The sequence below is a fragment of the Heptranchias perlo genome, chromosome 2, assembly GCF_035084215.1.
Source record: "Heptranchias perlo isolate sHepPer1 chromosome 2, sHepPer1.hap1, whole genome shotgun sequence".
Classification (NCBI taxonomy): Eukaryota; Metazoa; Chordata; class Chondrichthyes; order Hexanchiformes; family Hexanchidae; genus Heptranchias; species Heptranchias perlo.
In genome coordinates, this window is record NC_090326.1 from 148,876,301 (window position 1) to 148,897,647 (window position 21,347).

Here is a 21,347-nt window from a genome sequence, read left to right on the forward strand (position 1 = left end):
ACTGTGTGGCGTCTCATTCCTTCGGGTTTTAATTGTTGGAGGTTTTAAAAATGTAATTTTTGTTTTTACTTTTCCTTTGTCTCTTTTTTTCTCTCTCTGTTGTGCTTCATTCTGATTGGTCAAGGAGATACACAGTTGCTTGCCCTTTTTCACTCAGGTCCCAGATGCCCTGTTTCCCTCGCTACGACAGTACCAGCTCTCACTTTCAGCAATTTGTCGCGCAAAAAATTTAAAAACCTAAACGTGCAAGGGCAAGTCTAACTTACGGCAGATGGTGTTATTGGGCCCAATATATTTCCTCCAAATTTTCTAAATCAGTCTTGGAAAGGGGAATGAATTTCCAGTAAAAGCTTGTAACAATTTGTTCATTAATTGTTTCTGCCACTATAGAAACTTCTAGTTTGACTTTATTCATTTTAATTTTATCATGCTAGGTGTTTATTGTATTTTCCAGAATGCTTATCATTTAACTTTTTTTGTGATTTGAAGGAAAAATTGACCTGATTTTTACTAAAGGCACATTTTCCCTGTTTTTTTTTCCCTCCTGCAGATCTTTGGGAATTTTATCTTCCTTATTTATATTCCTGCATTTCCTTGATGGGAGGTTTACTACTTCTGTGTAAGTAACTATTCAATAATTCAATAATTAGGGTGTGTAATTTATACAACATGCATAATCACAATGAAATATTTGTCACATTTTGTGGCTGGAGTGACTGCAGTTGCATCACAGTTGGAGCAAATTAAAGGGCTGTACCAGGGGCGGAAGTAGCTATAATCCTATTGTAGAAACGAGTCGCTAAGGGTGGGAGACTGAGCTGGGGCAGTGAATGTGTGGAGACCCGAAAAATAACAGAACCTGACAGAACAATGCATGCATATCCCAATAAAAGCTGCTCGTTCTTTTGAAATTCATCCTAAGAGAATGTAGGGGGTCAAAGTTATTGTATGAATTTCCAAAGGACGAGCAGTTTTTATTGGGTTATGCTCATAACTTTTCAAAGTGTCAAACGTGCAACGACCTTCTTTAACTTTTTTGCTTAAGATATGCTAGAAACAGAATACCTAATCAAGAATTGTAGGATATGATTTTATAGCACATTTACAATGCTGACTACAGCTAATTAAGATGAGTAACCAGGCCAATACATTCTTATATAAATTGTATTCTGTAAGGTATTAAAAGTTTGTTGTATAGCATGCGCTTTCTTTGACGCACTTGCTTCCCATCATACTTAAGACTTCGTACTCTAGCTCATCCTCTGACTCAGCATGAGCAACATCATGGGAGATTAGCTGGTTTATTTAATTATTATTGTGTTTGGAGGTCACGTATGTACTAAAGTTTTCAGTGACAGCAGAAATTGACTTTTTTTTGTTGAGGCACATTACCAAAATGCTCAGATGGAAGAAGCACTCTGTTTATGCTGAATGATGAATACATTGTTTTCATCGCAATTATATTTTGTAAATTTTGTCAAACGTTGTCAAGGTCCATTCCTACCACTAGATGGAGTGCAGCAAGGCCATTTAGTATTTTTTGAAGAGTGGGGGAAGGTAGATTCAATCTGTTAGGCATATATTGTTGGGATGATCTCAGAGTATTGATGTCTGTAGTTATGGCTCAAATAGTGCAGCTGCGTGATGGGAGGATGGGCGGGGGAAGAAAGAGTTTCAAAAAATAGTGAGATTGTGGTGTTTTTCAAACTAGGTGATAGCTTATGGATCCTGAAGTGACCGATATTAAAAAAATCATTTTCACCATTGCAAAATAGTGTTGTAACCCTTGTACTTCATGATTTAAGTACTCATAAAGCCATCACTTATGTTGTGGCTTCTGGTTCTACTTTCCAATACTATACATTGTGCTCACCATGTAGATTTGTGTGTCAACCAGCAGAGGTCACTAACAACTTGCCATACTGCAGGGACACAAGTGAAAATCTTTTGTCTTTATATAGAACCAAGGCTGACAATTCAACAGCAGTTGGGTCACTCAGCAAGTAGCTGTGAATTGATACAATTTTTGCACTACTAACTGGAGTTGGAGCCAAGCCTAGCGTGGCCTGGCTTGCTGCAGCACACTGGCTGCAGTTTCAGCTCTTAAGTGAAGATTACCATAAAATATCAGAGAAGTGGATTTCTATAAAAATCATAATCACACTGATTTTACTTGGATTTTTGTAATTAATTTGCAATTTTAATTATGCATCATAGACATTTTTTACTGTTCAATTTTAATAAAGAATAAGTGAACAGCTTTATAGAGTTCATTCTGGAGAGCTAGACAAATAGGAGAGAGATAAAGAAATTAGAAGCAACTCTGACCTGCTTCCTGGGAAGATGGTCTTCAATGACTACAATCAGAACTCTACTCATGCACAAATGAGATTGATGTTTAGTCATTTGGACCCATCCACAGTATAGTGCTAGACAAAATCCCAACAGTCTTCAACATGTACTGTTTCTCATGAATATTACATTAGCTGACCTGATGTTGACTGTTTCCTTCTTTCCATGTGAAGACCCAAGAGAATAGATTGGGTGTGGGAGCAATATCAAGAAAAACATCAGTCTGAAAACCTCATTTGTATAAATAAGAGACTCACGTTAGGCACCTTTAGCAATCTTCAGCCAGTGCTCATCTAACAAATAAATGGAGCTTGTGGCACAATTTTTAAAAAAGTCTTGAATTGAAGTTGTCATTTTGCGTAGAGGAAATAGCTATCAATTTATTATGGTATAGTACATAAAATAAGTAAATATAGTTAAAATGTTCCGCTTTTATTTGTTTCACATTGGATCAAAATGGAATCTTTTCTAGTCAAATGTTAATGCAAACATTTAATGCAACAGTCTCTGCATTCTTACTGCAGTAGTAGCTGCAGACATGTTTAGGGTGTGGAAGGATGCAAGCATCTCAAATTTAATAGTAGAGTAGGTTGGTTGTTAGCATCAACCTAAATTAAGTTAAATTATATGTATTAAAGACCTTTTTTGTTTTTTTAGCAAAAATATGTAACAAATCATCGCGTTACATCGAAACTACAGCATAATAACAGGCCATTCGGCCCAACTAGTATATGTCACCGTTTGTGCTCCACACAAGACTCTTCCCTCCCTACTTTATCTCACCCTATCAGGATCCCTTCTATTCCTTTCTCCCTCATTTGCTTATCTAACTTCCCCTTAAATGCATTTATGTTGTTTGCCCTAAGTGGTAGCGCATTCAATATTCTTACCATTCTTTGGATAAAGAAGTTTCTCCTAAATTCCCTATTGGATTTATTAGTGACTTTTATATTTATGACCTCTACTTTTGGACTCCCCCACAAGTGGAAACATTTTCTCTGTTTACCCTATCGTTATCTTAAAGACCTCTGAGGTCACCCCTCAGCATTCTCTTTTCTAGAGAAGAGTCCCAGCCTGTTCAGCCTTTCCTGATAAGTATATCCTCTCAGTTCTAGTATCATCCTTGTGAATCTTTTTTGCACCCTCTCCAATGCCTCTATATCCTTTCTGTAATATGTAGGCCAGAACTGTGCACAATACTCCTTGTGGTCTAACCAAGATTCTATACAAGTTTAGCATAATTTCTCATTTGCCAATTACATGCCCATTCTGCAAGTTTATTAATGTCCTCTTGCATTTTGACACATTCTTCTTTTGGTATTAACTACACCCCCCAATTTGGTGTCGTCTGCAAATTTTGAAATTGTACTTCCGATTCCAGAACCCAAATCGTTAATGTAAATTGTGAACAACAGCGGTCTCTGCACTGATCCCTGTGGAATACCACTTCCCACCGTTTGCCAGTCTGAGCAGCTACCCTTAACCCCTACTCTCTTTCCTGTTTTGTAGCCAACTTGCTATCCATTCTGCTATCTGGCCCCTGACTCCACATACTCAGACCTTAGCCATGAGTCTACAATGTGATACCTTATCGAAGGCCTTTTGAAAATCCAAATATATTACATCTACTACATTACCCTTGTCTACTCTTTCTGTTACTTCTTCAAAGAATTTAATAAGGTTGGTCGAGCATGACGTTCCCTTCTGAAATCCATGCTGACTATTCTTTATTATATTTTCATTCTCTAAATGCCTTTCTATTCCATCTTTCAGTAAATATTCCATTATATTTTCATCATCAATTTTTTTTGATCAAACTTAATGAGGCTTAGAGAGATATATTAATAGAACTGTTTGATTCACAGTTAGGAAGCTCGTATAGAGAGCCTAATTGATAGGACATAGGGAATGAGTCCATGGTTGAGGTAGATATGCATGAACTGCAGATAGTGAGCTTGATGGCTAAATGGCCTTCTTCCAAGCTTCCTTAAGTTCTTCAATTGAAGGGTTGCTATTTTAGGCTAAATTTTATTTAGATTGCCAGAATTTTCCCCAAATCAAGTTTCTGCTGGAAAAGTGTCCATTCATTTTAGTCTGGTTTGTATATCAGCCTCTCCCAAAAGCCTGTGTTTGGACTAGATACTTGGGTTCAAAGCTGTGACTCTGTTAGCTGATTAGCAGATTATGCAGTCTAAACATGTGCAGTATATATAATATCCCAGGATGCTGCATAACCATTTAGTCAGCTGAATTGTTGGAATATTTTTCTTTAGTTTTTAGCAGTTTTGCTTAGTTGCTTCTCAAATTGTGTGAAGAAAAGCTAGAGGACAGATTTCAAAAGCTTTAATCCGGTGAAGTTTCTAAAAAAAACACAGGTTGTGTGTGCTTGTGAGAGAGAAACTATTGATTAAACACTTGTTGCAGCTTTGTTGTGTTATATAAAGTTTGCAGGGCTACGGGGAAAGGGTGGCGGAGTGGGACTAACTGGATTGCTCTTGCATAGAGGCAGGCCGAATGGCTGCCTTCCGTGCTGTAACCTTTCTATGATTCTACGTTCACAAAGACTATTAAACTGACAGTGATTGTGTCTTTCCTCATCCTAATTTGAGTTCACTTTTCCAAAAAAAAAGTTGAATTTTGAAGCAGTTCTTTCTTGAGAGGAGGAGGGAAACAGGTTGAACATAAAAGGGCCTCTGGCTTTTCACCAAGTGTCCTTGGGGAGAGTGATGGGGAAGGGAATAGAAGGTTAAGACCTAGGTATATGATACAGCACAGAAGGAGGCCATTTGGCCCATCATGCCTGTGCCGGCTCTTTGGTAGAGCTATCCAATTGGTCCTACTCTCCTGCTGTTTCCCCATAGCCCTGAATAATTTTTCCCTTCAGGTATTTATGCAATTCCTTTTTGAAAGTTACTATTGAATCTGCTTCCACCACCCTTTCAGGCAGTGCATTCCTGATTCATAACAACTCGCTGTGTAAAAAAAAAATGCTTCCACTTCTCACCTCTGGCTCTTTGGCCATTCACCTTATTTACTGTATCGAAACTGTTCATGATTTTGAACACTTCCATCAAATCTTGTCTTAACCTTCTCTGCTCTAAGGAGAATAACCCCAGCTTCTCCAATCTTTTCACATAACTGAAGACCCTCATCCCTGATACCATTCTAACAAATCTCTTCTGCACCCTCTCTAAGGCCTTGGCATCCTTCCTAAAGTGTGGTGCCCAAATTTGAACATAATACTCCAGCTTGCGGCCTAACCGGTGTTTTATAAAGGTTTAGCATAACTTCCTTGCTTTTGTATTCTATGCCTCTATTAATAAAGCCCTGGATCCCATATGCATTTTTAACAGCCTTCTCACTTTGTCCTGCCACCTTCAAAGACATCCAGGTCTCTCTGTTCCTGCACCCCTTTTAAAATTGTACCATTTAGTTTATATTGCTTCTCTTCATTCTTCCTACCATAATGTATCACTTCACACTTCTCTACGTTAAATTGTATCTGCCACGTGTCTGCCCATTTCACCAGTCTGTCTATGCCCTCCTGAAGTCTGTTGCTATCCTCCTCGCTGTTTACTATATTTCTGAGTTTCATGTCATCTGCAAACTTTGAAATTATTCTCTGTATACCCAAGTCCAGGTCATTAATATATATCAAAAAGAGTAGTGGTCCTTATACTGATCCATGGGGAACACCACTGTAAAGTTCCCTCCAGTCTGTAAAATAACCGTTCACCACTACTCTCTGCTTTCTGTCCCTTAGCCAATTTTGTATCCATGCTGCCACTGTCCCTTTAATCCCATGGGTTTTAATTTTGCTAATTATGTCCATTATGTGGTACTTTATCAAATGCTTTTTGAAAGTCCATATGCACATCAACCACACTACCCTCATCAACCTGCTGTGTTACTTCATCAAAGAACTCAATCAAGTTGGTCAAACACTATTTCCCTTCAACTAATCCGTGCTGACTTTCATTTATTAGCCCATTCTCTGTACCTGAACCATCGCCTCCTTGAAGGCCTCCCATTGTTCAATTACTGTTTTGCCTACAAATTTTTGATTCCAATCCACCAGGGTGAGACACAGTGGCGCAAGGGGGAAGGGATGATTAGGATTGAGTTGGTAGTTGAAAGGGAAAGGGGTAAAGATGGCAGCAGGACCTGAACAACATTCAGATTTGTGCTGATAAGGGGCAGGTAACATTCACGTCACATAAGTACGAGGTAACAATCATCTCGAACAAGAGAGCCTAGGAATGGAGCTGCCTGACCGTAGACAGCTCCGCTACTGGCTGGATTGCAGATTTCTCAGCTTATAGCGTGTCCTGCCAAGGGTTGCTATTGAGGTTAGGTGCCAGCCGTGGCTCAGTGAGTCAAAAAGTCCTGGGTTCAAGCCCTATTCCACATACTTAAGCGCATAATCTAGGCTGACATTTCAATGTGTTACTGAGGGAATGCTGCACTGTCTGAGGTGCTGTTTTTCAGTTGAGACATTAAACCAAGACCCCATCTGCCCCCTCAGGTGGATGTAAAAGATGCCATGATACTCTTCAAAGAAGAGGGGGAGTTCTCCCAGTATCCAGTCCAACATTTATCCCTCAACCAATTTCACTAAAACTGATGAACTGGTCAATTATGTCATTGCTGTTTGTGGGACCTTGCTGTGTGCAAATTGGCTGCCGCATTTCCCTAAATAACAACAGTGACTACACTTTAAAAAGGAATTCATTGGCTGTAAAGCGCTTTGGGATGTACTGAGGTTGTGAAAGGCGCTATATAAATGGAAGTTCGTTCGTTCTTTGGTGCCGGGGCAGGTTTCACCTTTCTGAAGGCGCACCCTCCAGCTGTTGCTTATGGAGCTGCTCGGAGACAATTCCCAATGGTGACATACACAAAATTAAATCTAGCTGATATTTTCTGTATGGTTCTAAAGCTTTTTTTTAGCCCATTGAAGCCTAGAAATGTAAAGATTGTGACACAATCAAGTCATAGAGTCATAGAGTTATACAGCACGGATAGAGGCCCTTCGGCCCATCGTGTCCGCGCCGGCCATCAGCCCTGTCTACTCTAGTCCTTGATCTTTGATTTGATTTTTAACTGCTGAAGTAAGAAATGTTGCATCTTAGTGAGTTATCTGGTCAGGGGTTCCCAGCAAGCACGTTTGCCCCCAAGAAGAAAGTTGAATGGCATTGCTCTGAATTAAATGGGGCAGACTGACATCCCAGTGACTCTGTATCTGATCTATACAATTGTAAGCTCACACAAAACTCAGAACTTGTGTAATGGAGATTATGAACTTTGACTTTTGGGCCGAATGGCCTCCTTCTGTGCTGTAATGATTCTGTAGCGGGGGAATAGGACTAAATGGATTGCTCTTACAAAGAGCAGGCACAGGCTCGATGGGCCGAATGACCTCCTGTGATGTAACAATTCTATGACTTGGGTCCTGATGTAATTCTACACACTTCTGGGCAAAGGGCTTAAGCCATAGTTTATGCAGCAAGCACAGTAGAGGGAAATTCTTCGCCTTTCATCTCTGGATTTCCTTCATGAAAGGGGTTTGACATATCAAACACTCTTTTGACATCAGTGTGGAATCTTAATCATATTCTGCATAATCTCCTACCTTTGAATTTAAGGCTTGATTTTTTTTTAAAAGAAAAACTTTCATCATTGAAGGATACATGGGTTGCAATTCTGGTCTCGGTCAAGAGACTTGGTGAGTTCCAGGGCTACGGAATTAAGACACCTGCCACGTTATTAGGCAAGAGGATGGGATATTCTTTCATCCTTACTTGAAATTTTAACTGAAGCTTAATTCTTACACTTGTATCAGAAGGCCATAATTTTCCCCATAGTTCTGACAGTGGGAGGTGGGGTAAAGGGAAATCCACAAAGCTGACATCAAAAAGACCAAAGATCTTTGGAAAGCCTCCAAATTTTTGTGTCCGTGGGATCAGGATACTTTGTTTCCCATTTCCAAGCGGCACTCTTTGTATTGGTTAATGGCCGCTGCTCGGAAGTGTATTGGTGAATGGATTGCATTGGCCTATTACCGAAACATAAAGTGTAAAAGTCCTGAAACTATTAAAGGGCACAATGTTAGAGCATTAACAACTTGGGTTAACTTTCAGCAGTTAGGGTTGCAGGAGATCTATGAAGAAACTGCTGAGAGCAGTAGCCACAATTTCAGTGGGTATTAGTGCTTGAAATTGGTATCAAGGAAGAGCTGCATTTTGACGAGTAACATGGGCAAAGGAGTAGGCCATTCAGCACCTCGAGCCTGTTCTGCCATTCAGTTAGACCATGGCTGATTAATGTCTTAACTTCATTTACCCGCCTTGGTTCCATATTCTTTAATACCCTTAACTAACAAAAATCTATCAATCTCAATTTTGAAGTTTTCAGTTGACCTAGCCTCAACAGCTTTTTGGGTGGGGGGCTGGCTTTTTTGTGAAGAAGTGCTTCCTGACATCACCCTTGAATGGCCTAGCGCTAATTTTAAGGTTATGCCCCCTTGTTGACTAATTGTTTTAATCCATTTCAGAAATTCTCAAGTGAGTTCTATCACTTCCTAAAAGGCATTATTGGGTATCCAAAGAGTGATTAACGATGAGGAAAAGTAATTATTCATTGAGAGATGCAGAATACTTCAATTCTTGTAAACAAGTACTTTTTTGGTCAGCTGAGTGTCTTGATAGGTGCAGAAACACGTCAGTGTTTGAGTCCATTTGTTTTGGGGATCGAAGAAGAATTTCCCAGAGTTTTTTTTCCCCTAAACTGGCCTAAGGCTTTTTCTCTTGCTGCTTGCTTCTCTCAGCAGATTGCGTGATTGGGAGAGTGGGTTGATGATGCATGGTGGCTGTGTTATGTCCCACTCTCATGGCATTTTCCTGTCTTTTTTTGTATGTTCATATGTCTCCAAATCACGCTACTGGAAAATCGACACAAGTAATGCTTTTGTTTGCTTATTTTGTCCCCTCTGAGTATATCTGAGGAAAGCTTGTGTAGGTTGGAAGACACCAGGCCTAGGGACCTCTTTCTCTTCTCCCCCTTCCCCCCCACCCCCCAAAAAAAAAAAGTATGTAAAGGGGTACTGCAGGAACTTAACCAGCTAATACCACATAGTATACTAACAGACTACTGGTAACTTCCTGTTACTTGTTCAGCTAGACCACCTTACCCATTAGATTATTAGCTTGTAGGGATATCTTGAGTGGAAAGAACCCTGTCTCCCAGTGATTGAATGTGAAGAGGTAACAGAGTTAGTGATGCAGGCTAGCTGGTCAATCAACAGTGCCGTGGAGGACTGTGGATCTGCCTGGTTTCAGATATCAGATTGCCTAGCTGTGACCGAGGTTTAAATTGGTTCAGAAGTTCCTTCATTAGGCATGTCATCTTGGAGCCTCAAAGAGACCTTGCTTACTTCCCCCTCCGCCTAGGAGACCTGCCATTAGACAACCAACATGTTTATGCCCTCATTTGGTTAACAGCAAGTTACTTCGGAGCCCCTTGAAAACAGGATGGTGAGCAGAAGAACTGACAAAATGGAACTGGAATAGCACGGAAAACCCATTAAATGGTGTACTTTTGTAGATATCAATTTGTTATTTGTACAGCTTGAAGATAAAATCTCTTAATTTTAACTAATTTTATTCAAGTTCATACAAGTTTGTTGCATGTGGTCACTATATTTACAAAAATAGATAGTGGCATTGGAAAAAAAAATTAAAAGGAGGAGGGTAGTGGTAGGTTTTAAATTGATGAGCTATGAAGACTGTAGATTGCTAATAAGCTAATGAACACGGAGGGTGAATATCCTCTGCACTAGGCGTACCAAAATCAAATGAATTCTTACAAATTTATTTTTGTTGACAGTCGGTTGCAATGCATGTTTTTATTTGGGGGAAAAAAAAGTAGGACAGGTACCTGACTCAAATGGGACTGGAAGGATATAAGTTTAGGAGTTAAAATAGTGTTCAAAATCCTGAATATGGATGGAAAAACAGGACCAGAACGATGGTTTGAATACCTTTTTGTATTTCCAGCTCCTGTTTTTCTGCTGTCAAAAGCTGTTGACTTCTATGTTGCATCAGCAGATAACTGAATATTGGCCCCATGTGATTGAAAAGAACAGAATTGTAGCGCATGGATATATTTTAAATTTAAAATGAATAAAGATCATAGAGTTCCACCATGAAACTCCCTTGAAGGGTAGTTATTCCTGTGATTCATCGCTTCTTTCTCTTGTTCTTCCACGCACCCCCCCCTTATTAATTTTAATTATTTGGTTATCTGCATGTTTTGGGATAATGTATGTTTAACAGAATTAAACTGGAGGAACTTTGTGAATTCTGTGGTTGTGTTGTTATGGGAAGCCAAATTGATCAAGCTGTAAAAAAAAAACCAAAAGCATATAGTATCCTAGGGTTTATAAATAGGGGCTTGAGTACAAATGCAAAGAGCTAATGTTAAATGATGCAAACCATTGGTTAAACTGCAGTAAGCATATTGTGTTCAGTTTTACTAAGGTGATACCAGGGCTGAGAAGTTTAGTTATGTGGAGAAGCAGAGAAACTGCATCTCCCTTCATTCAAACAGAGAAGGTTAAGAGGATTTGATGGCAGTGTTCAAAGTTATGAAGGGTTCTGATAAGGTAAATAGTTCACTGAGACAGTAACTGGAGAGCATAAAATTAAGATAATCAGTTTTAAAAAAAAACAAAAGTATAAGTTAGGAATTTTTTTCTTTTCACTTAGAGGTTGTTGGAATGTGGAATGACCTACCAGAAACAGTGGTTGAAGCAGAATTCGTAATGTCCTTTAAAAAGGGAAGTGATTAACTGTAAGAGGAAAGTTTGAAAGGATGTGAAGAGAAGGGAGTGGAATGACGAGTGGACGTTACGTTGAACCTTTATAAAATACTGGTTCGGCCACAACTGGAGTATTGTGTCCAATTCTGGGCACCGCACTTTAGGAAGGATGTGAAGGCCTTAGAGGGGGTGCAGAAAAGATTTACTAGAATGGATCCAAGGATGAGGGACCTCAGTTACGTGGATAGACTGGAAAAGCTGGCCTTGTTCTCAGAGCAGGGAAGGTTGAGAGGAGATTTGATAGAAATGTTCAAAATCATTAAGGGTCGAGACAAAGTAAATAAAGCAAAACTGTTCCCACTGGCAGAAGGGTCGTGAACAAGAGGACACAGGTTTAAGGTGATTGGCAAAAGAACCAAAGGCGACATGAGGAAAAACTTTTTAATGCAGCGAGTGGTTAGGATCTGGAATGCACTGCCTGAAAGGGTGGTGGAAGCAGGATCAATTGTGGCTTTCAAAAAGGAATTAGATAGGTACCTGAAGGAGAAAAAATTTGCAGGGCTATGGGAAAGAGTGGGGGTGGGACTAACTGGATTCCTCTTGCAGAGAGCCAGCGCAGGTTCGATGGGCCGAATGGCGGCCTCCTGTGCTGTAACCATTCTATGATTCTAACTAAATGGATAGGTCTTTCAGAGAGCTGTACAGGCGTGATGGATCAAATGGCTTCCTTCTGTGCTGTAAAATTCTGATTCCATGTACTTCAGTACTTGTACAGTGGCGACTTAAGAGGGTCTTGAGGTCTGTAGTTTCAGTTTGTTTGTATTTTTTAAGGAAGAATTTTAACACAATGAATCAAGATTTTTTTTTTTGAAGAGAATAATGTGCCCATTTTTTTTCTCTTCAGTGTGTACACCTGTTGGTCTTTCCAGAATGTTCACAGTAATGGGACAGTTGCTAGTAAAGCCTACAGTAAGTAATGAGAATTTTCACTGCAGTATACAGTAACTAGTTCTATTTTTATGTGCTTTTGATAAACGAAAGGTGTTCCATATGTAAACTGGTTATGTATACACCAGACATGCTAGCTGTTTGGTAATTATTTCTTATGCAAAGCAATAGTTGGTTTACCTCAGCCCCCACGTTCCTTCTGGCCTCAGGAAGAATACCAAGCTTGAGTGCTCCTGTCATGTTTTCATATTGTGCTTTCGTTAGAACTAGTACCAACATTTGTACGGGAGCATCATAATTTGGAAGGGGTTCATGAAATATTCATATATACAGACGATAATCTGAGGGCAAATTAGCTGGTACTTTGCCAAGTCATCAACCTATTTTTTAAAAAAATACTTGTGTGTCCCTTTTAGCAATCTTATTGGCCAGTAGCAGAACATAAGAAATAGGAGCAGGACTAGGCCAAACAGCCCCTCAAGCCTGCTCCGCCATTCACTAAGATCATGGCTGATCTTCAACTTCAACTTCAACTCCGCTTTCCCACCTGAACCCCATATCCTTTGATTCCCCTAGAGTCCAAAAATCTATATCTCAGCCCTCTGGAGTAGAGAATTCCAAAGATTCACAACCCTGAGTGAACAAATTCCTCCTCATCTCAGTCTTAAAAGGCCGACCCCTTATCCTGAGACTCTCCAGCCAGGAGAAACAACCTCTCAGCAGCTACCTTGTCAGGCCCCCTCAGAATCTTATACGTTTCAATGAGATTACCTCTCATTCTTCTAAACTCCAGAGAGTATAGGCCCATTGTACTCAACTTCTTCTCATAGGAGAACCCTCTCATCCCAGGAATTAATCTAGGAAACCTTCGTTGCACTGCCTCTAAGGCCATTGTATCCTTCCTTAGATAAGCAGACCAAAACTGAACACAGTACTCCAGATGTGGCCTTACCAAAGCCCTGTAGAATTGTAGCAAGACTTTCTTTTGTACTCCAACTCCCTTGCAATAAAGACCAGCATACCATTAGCCTTCCTAATTCCTTGCTGTACATGCATGCTAACTTTCTGTGCTTCTTATGAGGACATCCAAATTCTCTCTGAACACCAACATTTAATAGTTTCTCGCCATTTAAAAAATATTCAGTTTTTCTATTCTTCCTACCAACATGAATAACCTCACATTTCCCCACATTATACTCCATCTGCCACTCCTTCTTGCCCACTCACTTAACCTGTCTATATCCCTTTGCAGACACCTGGTCTCTTCCTCACAGCTTACTTTCCCACCTAGCTTTGTATTGTCAGCAAACTTGAATACATTACACTCGGTCCCTTCATCTAAGTCATTAATATAGATTGTAAATAGCTGAGGCCCAAACACTGATCCTTGCGGCATCCCACTTGCCTGCTAACCTGAAAATGACCCATATATCCCTACTCTGTTTTCTGTCAGTTAACCAATCCTCTAACCATGCTAATAGATTACCCCAAGCCCCATGAGCCCTTATCTTGCGTAACAACATTTTATGTGGCACCTTATCGAATGCCTTTTGAAAATCTAAATATACTACATCCACTGGTTCTTCTTTATCTACCCTGCTAGTTAGATCCTCAAAAAACTCTAATAAATTTGTCAAATAAGATTTCCCTTTCATAAAACCACGTTGAGTCTGCCTAATCATATTACGATTTTCTAAGTGCCCTGTTACCACTTCCTTATTAATGTCAGACTAACTGGCCTGTAGTTCTCTGTTTTCTCTCTCTCTCTCCTTTCTTGAATAGCGGGGTTACATTTGCTACCTTCCAATCCGCTGGGACCGTTCTAGAATCTAGGGAATTTTGGAAGATCATAACCAATACATCCACTATCTCTGCAGCCACCTCTTTTAGAACCCTAGGATGTAGGCCATCAGGTCCAGGGGATTTATTGGCTTTTAGTCCCATTAGTTTCTCCAGTACTTCTTCTCTACTGATGTTAATTAATTTATGTTCCGCACTCTATTAGCCCCTTGGTTCCCCACTATTTCTGGAATACTTTTTGTGACTTCTACTGTGAAGACTGACACACAATATTTGCTTAACGTCTGTGCCATTTCCTTATTCCTCCTTATAATTGCTCCTGTCTTAGCCTCTAAGGGACTAAAGTTTACTTTTGCTACTCTCTTCCTTTTTGCATACTTGTAGAAGCTCTTGCAATCCGTTTTTATATTTCTTGCTAGTTTACTTTATATTCCATTTTCTGCGTTTTTATCAATTTTTTGGTCATCCTTTGCTGGTTTATAAAACTCTCCCAAGCCACAGACTTCTTTTCTTCACAACATTATAAACCTCTTCTTTTAATCTAATACTATCCTTAACTTCTTTAGTTAGCCACGGATGAATCACTTTTCCTGTGGAGTTTAGGAGATTAGGAAGGCATATGGAAGAATGAAAGTCAACATAAAGATAAACAAAAACAACCTGCATTTATATAGTGCCTTTAATGTAGTAAAACATCCCAAGACGCTTCACAGGAGCGATTATCAAACAAAATTTGACACCGAGCCACATATGGAGATATTGGGACAGGTGACCAAAAGCTTGGTCAAAGAGGTAGGTTTTAAGGAGCATCTTAAAGGAGGAGAGCGAGGTAGAGAGGCGAAGGGAGGGAATTCCAGAGCTTAGGACCTAGGCAGCTGAAGGCACGGCCGCCAATGGTGGAGCGATTAAAATCGGGGATGTACAAGAGGCAAGAATTGGAGGAGCACAGATTTTGGAGGGTTGTAGGGCTGGAGGAGTTTACATAGATAGGGAAGGGCGAGGCCATGGAGGGATTTGAAAACAACGATGAGAATTTTAAAATTGAAGTGTCCCTGGACCAGGAGCCAATATAGGTCAGCGAATACAGGAGTAATGGGTGAAGGGGACATGGTGCGAGTTAGGATACAGGCAGCAGAGTTTTGGATGAGCTCAAGTTTATGGTGGGTACAAGATGGGAGACCAACCAGGAGAGCATTGAAATAGTCGAGTCTAGAGGTAACAAAGGCATGGGTGAGGGTTTCAGCAGCAGATGAGCTGAGGCAGGGGCGGAGACGGGCCATGTTACGGAGGTGGAAGTTGGCGGTCTTGGTTTTGGAGTGAATATGTGGTCAGAAGCTCATCTCAGGGTCAGGAAATTATTGGCAATTACTCTTACTTTAATGGATAAACTTCTGGAAACCATAATACGGGATGGACACTTAAGCATGGATGAATCAGGAACAGTTAACATATAATTGTAAAGGGCATGTACTGCTGAGAAACGTAATTGAATTTTAGGGGTAAATCACAGTATATAACTAAAAGCAGTACAGTGGATTTTATGTGGATTTTCAGAAGGCATTTGATAAATTGCTGTCGATAGCAAATTAGGAGCATGACAAACTCTGAGTAATATAGGAAAATACAGATAGACTAGTGGAGAGGGCAGACAAGTGGTAGAATCAGTTGAATGCAGAGAGAAGTGAAGTGGCATGTTTTGGAGAAATTGAACAGTGGAAGAAGGTATATCCTAAATGGCAAGGCTCTAATAGAATGGAATAATAGAAAAATCTGGTGATGCCGATATATAGATCTTCAAAGGTGTCAATGTAGGTAGAAAAGGCAAATGGGATTCTGAATTTTATATGTAGGCTGTTGAATGTAAAACCAAAGAAGTGTTAGAGTTTATACAGTGCATTAGTTAGGCTACAGCTGGACTATTATGTGCAGTTTTTGGCACACATTACAGGAAGGGATAGTCAAGCTGTGGAAAGGATATAGTAAAGATTTATGTGAATGATGTCAGGAATGAAAGATAGTTATGAAGGGAGGCTGGAACATTTGGGCTTTTTTTTCCATCGCACGATAGAAGGTTGAGGATCTAATAGAGGATTTCAAAAATAGGGAGGGATTTGAGAGGCTAGATTGTGAAAGATTATTTCTACAGTTGGCGAAATGGTAGCAGGTTATAGACTCAGGTTTATCACTGCAAGGGAAAATTAGAAGAACGTTTTTCACACTGAGGGTCAATAGCATATTGCCGTTTAAAAGAGATCAGTTAAAAGAGAATTGAATAAATATTTGTAAAGGAAGAATACAAAAAGATATGAGGAAAGATCAGGAAATTGGGATCAAATAATTCCAGTTGAAGAACTTTTAATAACACAGGCATGAGGTCCAAATGGCCGCCTCCTGTGCTGTAGATGCTATGTTTCTGTGATTCTATTTTTTTTTAAAACTGTTGTCGCACATTGAAGTTTTTTTTTAATTGATCTGTTAAATTTCCAGATCTTGGAAGACCTGGATGAACAAATTTACTGCATCGGCCTGCAGGAGGAAGCGCTTATAAGGAGGTTAAATGGTATGCGGAACTTACTGGTAATTTTTTTCACATACTGGCAGCTGAATGTGATTGAGGAAAAGATGCATTGAGAACATAGATGATTCATTGAGATGATAAACTGCATGAGGCTCTCAGTTTTCAGTAGCAGTCTGATTTATGTAAGAAACATTAAACTTTGTAATGGAATTAATGATTGCAATTCCAGTACAAAAAAAACCAGAATGTACAATCAATTTCTATCACTGCCTTTATTAATTGATACAGTTCGTTTTTACCCCGAGTGCATCGCTCAAGGTTGTAAGAAAGACTATCAACTTACTGCTGCTGCTATTTGTTAGCACCACAAATGATATGTGAAGTGAGGAAGAGATGGAAATACATTGTTAGGCTGTATGTGTGTGATTTGAATAGGCTTAATTGAAAATAGTTGAGCTATCAATAGAAAATAGTGGAGGGCTAATGAGCTATCCCATACATTTTGAATGATAATGAAAAATGGAATGCTGTAGAGTGTGTTGATTTTCAGAACTATAAAGTTCACTGATCATCAAGTTCTGCCCCAGAGACTTGTGTGGTGCCCACATTGGGTGAGGACGAAAGGTAGAGCATGGTGTCTTACCTTCCCTGCCCTGGTCAGGTCAGGTCAATGAATTTCTTGCGGCACTGCTCCGTTATCCTAGGGACTATGGTTGTGGCACTCGGTGCCTGTGTCACCTCCGTACACGCCCTCCTCCTGACGGCATGTGAAGGTTGGGATGTAGGGTAGCTGAAGAGCTGGTCATGCCTTCCCCTTATCTCTTCCAGGAGGGCCTGTAGGTCGTCTTCCATGAAGTTGAAAGCCCTGTTCCTGGCAGCATTCTCTTGTGATTCTCATCTATGATAAGGGAAAAGTGAGACAATTGAGACTCTCTGCAGAGCAATTTAAATGAATTATTTAAAAAATATTTATGACAGAGCTGTGTGCTGCTTACTTTGCACTCACCAGCCTCATTCTGAAGTAAAACCTTTTTTTCCCTAACTTTTATAGTCCTTCACCCTAGCACCTTGAAGCCCCATTGATTCTGTCCCAATTACCTTTGAACCTGTTGGACAAATGGATGGAGTTATGCCGTTTCTTCGCTTGGGCGTATTCTAATGAGATTTGGCAGGAAATTTGAGCGTAACTTGACATTGGCAAAATGGGCACAGGATTGGATGCACTTATGGTTCAACTTCTGGGTTGCATCCACGGAAGAAATTCCAGGCCTCTGCCTCCTGAAGAAATCCAAAATAAGCTGAATAATAGGATGTTCTTTTAGGGCACAGAAAGCACCCTGAATGGTAGGATCGTTGGTGTGATGGTATTCGGTTGCTGGGTCATGAGATGTGCATTGGTTATGCTGCCTATCTCCTCCCAAAACTCCAAGAATAGATGAAGAGATACGGTACAGCTCTCTCTGCCTCTCTCGTTCTGGAAGGTTTTAAATGATTTAAGCAAAAAAGTTTCTGGTACCAAGTCATCTGGGCAGAAAAAAAATCTGTAGAATAAAAGGGATAGCATATTCTTTATATAGTTAAAAGAATTAGTGATCACCATTTTATTAATGGTGAAGAGAATCAGAGAGAAGGAGATCCTCCCAGCAAGAGAGAATATCCTTGACTTGGTCTTTCACTTTTTCTAAATTAATCCTAACAGTCTGCCGGAGGGCTGGCTAATGGTAAATGCATAAGTATTTTTTGAATTGTTTAAAAGGGAAGCCCAAAGCAACTAAGGATGGGCAATAAATGTGGCTTTGCCACAGTTGCCCACATCCTGAGAACAAAGTGAGAACAATGATCTTTTTCATCAGACTATATGTAAGTGTAACTTGCTCTGTAGCCTACTTTGTGCTTAAACTGTATATGCAAAATTAATAGTGTGTGTACTTTCAGCTGATAACTTATTTTTGAGCTTGTTTGTTATATAAAAGATACTGATAAATGTTTAACTTTGGGTGGCTTCATGTGCTGTGCACGTCCTCCACGTATAGATGTACAAAAGACATCATGAGGCTTTTAGTAGGCTTGTTAAACTTTCCATTATACTCAACTTGTATGTTACAATCCTGGTACAATCACTGGGTTAAGGCCGAGATACTTTATTATGAAGTCATGCAAGTAACTGATGTACTGATGCGTAGTGATTACTTTCTATTTAAAGCAAAACAAAAACATAGATCTAACAACTGATGGTAATGAAATTTAGCCTTTTCAGAAACTTAGACATGATTGACTTGGTCTGATTTTGATTTTTCACCAAGCAAATGAAGATCAACTGATTTTCATAGCTTTGAAAAACTAAGAAGTAATTATAATGTAGTACTTATCAGTGGATGTTTGATGTTTGCTGGCCACTGTTTGGATCATTTCAAAAGTTTTTTCAAGAAAATCTCAGAATACCATATTTTTGAATGTTCAGCAATTAATATACACTTCTATACCTGAGAAGGCATAATATCAATGCAAGCCTTTTCTTTCTTTCATCAAGGTGAAGAATATAACGGTTGGGGGAATGGGAGCAATGGTTCTAATTTTTGTACCCAGTTTCATGTTTTTAGGTGTGACGTAGCATGAATTTCAGACTTGAAAACAGGCCGAAACAAATTTCACCTCCACTCTCATGTTCACCAATGGCATGTGCAGGCTCTACACTGTGCACAAAATGCTATAAACCTAACAAACAACGAAGAAGTGTTCTGATGGGTTTCAGCTAAGAATTAAATATATCAAGGAAGAGCAGAGATTTTATTTTACTTCAATCCAGCGTTTCCCAAACTATTTTGGCGTCTGCCCCATAGTAGTGAAGGCGAGCACTCTTGCCCACCCCCCGTCAATGTAAACATTAAATATTTGTTGATAACTTACAAAACATAAAACAAAGTTCGATAAATCAAAGTATAAAAATAAAACATACTGTTTTTCTAATGGTACTGGTTCCCACCCTACAGGTTTTTACTGTAAAGCAGCGTTCCCCAAACGAAATGGCAATGACATCGCTCTGACAAAAGACCAATGGGAGGCACATTGTCATTCTCATTGCCATTTCATGGGACCTCCCCGATCATGTGAGTGGATTATTGCAATCTCAGGCAGTGTCCCAAACCGCTACTCATGTAGGGTGTAGGGAGCACGGCAGAAATGTTCACTTTGGGACACACCTCAACATCGTTTTTTTCTGAAAATATTTTATTTTTCCGACCTCTTTGTGCCTCCCTTTGGAACCTTTTGGGGGTGTGCCCCACTGTTTGGGCAATGCTGCTTTAATCAATTATTTTGAACTCATGAATTTAAAAACATTCACCTGCAGCATTATTTTGCAGTCTAAGTGGTTGCGGCAAGAAAACTAGAGTAAATCCAGGAAATTTGCGCTCGCTATTGACTTGATTGGTGGGCGGAGCTATGATGATCAACTTTTCTTTGTTTCGGCGAGGGTATTGTTGAAGCGGAGCAGAAGTCCCAAGAAATTATGGCGCAGTGTGAATAATAGCGTAACTCACTTACACCATAATTTCCTGGGATTTTTGCATTGGAAAATGAACCCTTTGGCATAGATGTGCAATTACAGTGAAGCAAGTCTTCACGAAATTCAAGGAAATTCACGCATAGCGATGTTTCAGCGTAAAGCTGGTGTAAATCATTTGTGTGCAGACTTTCTTGGGGAAAATCAATGCAATTCTGCCCTTGCGTCATAGTAATGCCAAAACTTTCCAGGAAATTCTGGGCTTTTAGGTGTCAGAATTATATGATCCAATTGATATGTTTTTCCAGAAATTTGTGAAGTATGTTTTCATAGAACTGAAATGTTATTTGATCGTAATATTTATAGAGTACCCTGGAGGGTAGCTGTTAAATCTCTTGCCACATTGGTCAAAGGTTAGGGTTTCAATCATGACTGAACTTGAAGTATGTGTGAAGTATCAAAATGCAGAGTTTAATCACACAGTGGGGAGAAGAAAAGGAAAAATCTGATTCTGCCCAACTTTGGCTGCGGTGAGCAACACCGTCTAAATATTGGCCTGTTTTGTATCTTTCTTATTACTGGAGAATGGATTAAGATGATTGGTGAGCTAAATGAGGGGAGGGAGATAGCAGGAGTTGTAATGAAAGCAGCGTTTCTGAGAACACATACCAAATACATTTATGTACCAGGTGAAGCCCCAGGTACCCGGAAAAAGAAAATCAATGACCAATTCATAAAATGCCCCATTAATTTCATTATCTTCAGAGAACAGGCTTTTTTATTTCAATGTTGCTGCCATCGCTGTATACAGGTAGCGACTCCGGGTCAGAAAGGGGGAACTGGGAAGCAAATGGGGAGTAGAAGCAGAAGAAAAGGGAGGGAGAGACTACAACCTGGAGTGTATAGGGGAGTGACTGAGAATCCAGAACTATCTGAAGAGTGATACTAAGCCACATGAGTAGATGAACGCTCTTGCCAGAGTGAGCTACAATGCCATTCTGTGATAAAGACTCATGCTTTGAGATGATCCTGTCCCCTTTTTTTTTTCAAACCTCAGCAGTGACCTAAACTTCTACATGGCTGTATACAATAAGCCGTGGTGACTTGTTCTTCCACTTGCTTTGATAATTTGACATTCTCACATAACAACATTTTTGATAATTTCAATGTATGTTCAATAGGTTGGACAATAATGTGATTTACCCTGTATGATAGACATCTCTAATTACAAAAATAGTTTCTTCCCCTGCCTATAGCTATCCGTTCTCCTCGAGTTCAAGAGGCACTGGGTGTGGTGGGATCAAAAACACTTACTTGATCAAAGACATTTAATTTTCATTACCTATTCAATGAAGATGAAAGGTTGTTGTATTTGATGCCAGTTACAATGTTAGGAGTAAACTAATTGGTGT

General features: G+C 39.7%; 1 protein-coding gene across 1 annotated transcript in view; it reads left to right on the forward strand.

Annotated features, from left to right (window-relative positions):
- lmbr1 (limb development membrane protein 1) overlaps window positions 1-21,347 on the forward strand; it is a 189,594-nt gene that overhangs the window by 93,825 nt on the left and 74,422 nt on the right. Inside the window, exons 7-9 of the mRNA XM_068008238.1 lie at window positions 551-619; window positions 12,072-12,136; window positions 16,403-16,475. Of these exons, the coding sequence (XP_067864339.1) occupies window positions 551-619; window positions 12,072-12,136; window positions 16,403-16,475 (207 nt within the window). The remainder of the gene's footprint in view (window positions 1-550; window positions 620-12,071; window positions 12,137-16,402; window positions 16,476-21,347) is intronic.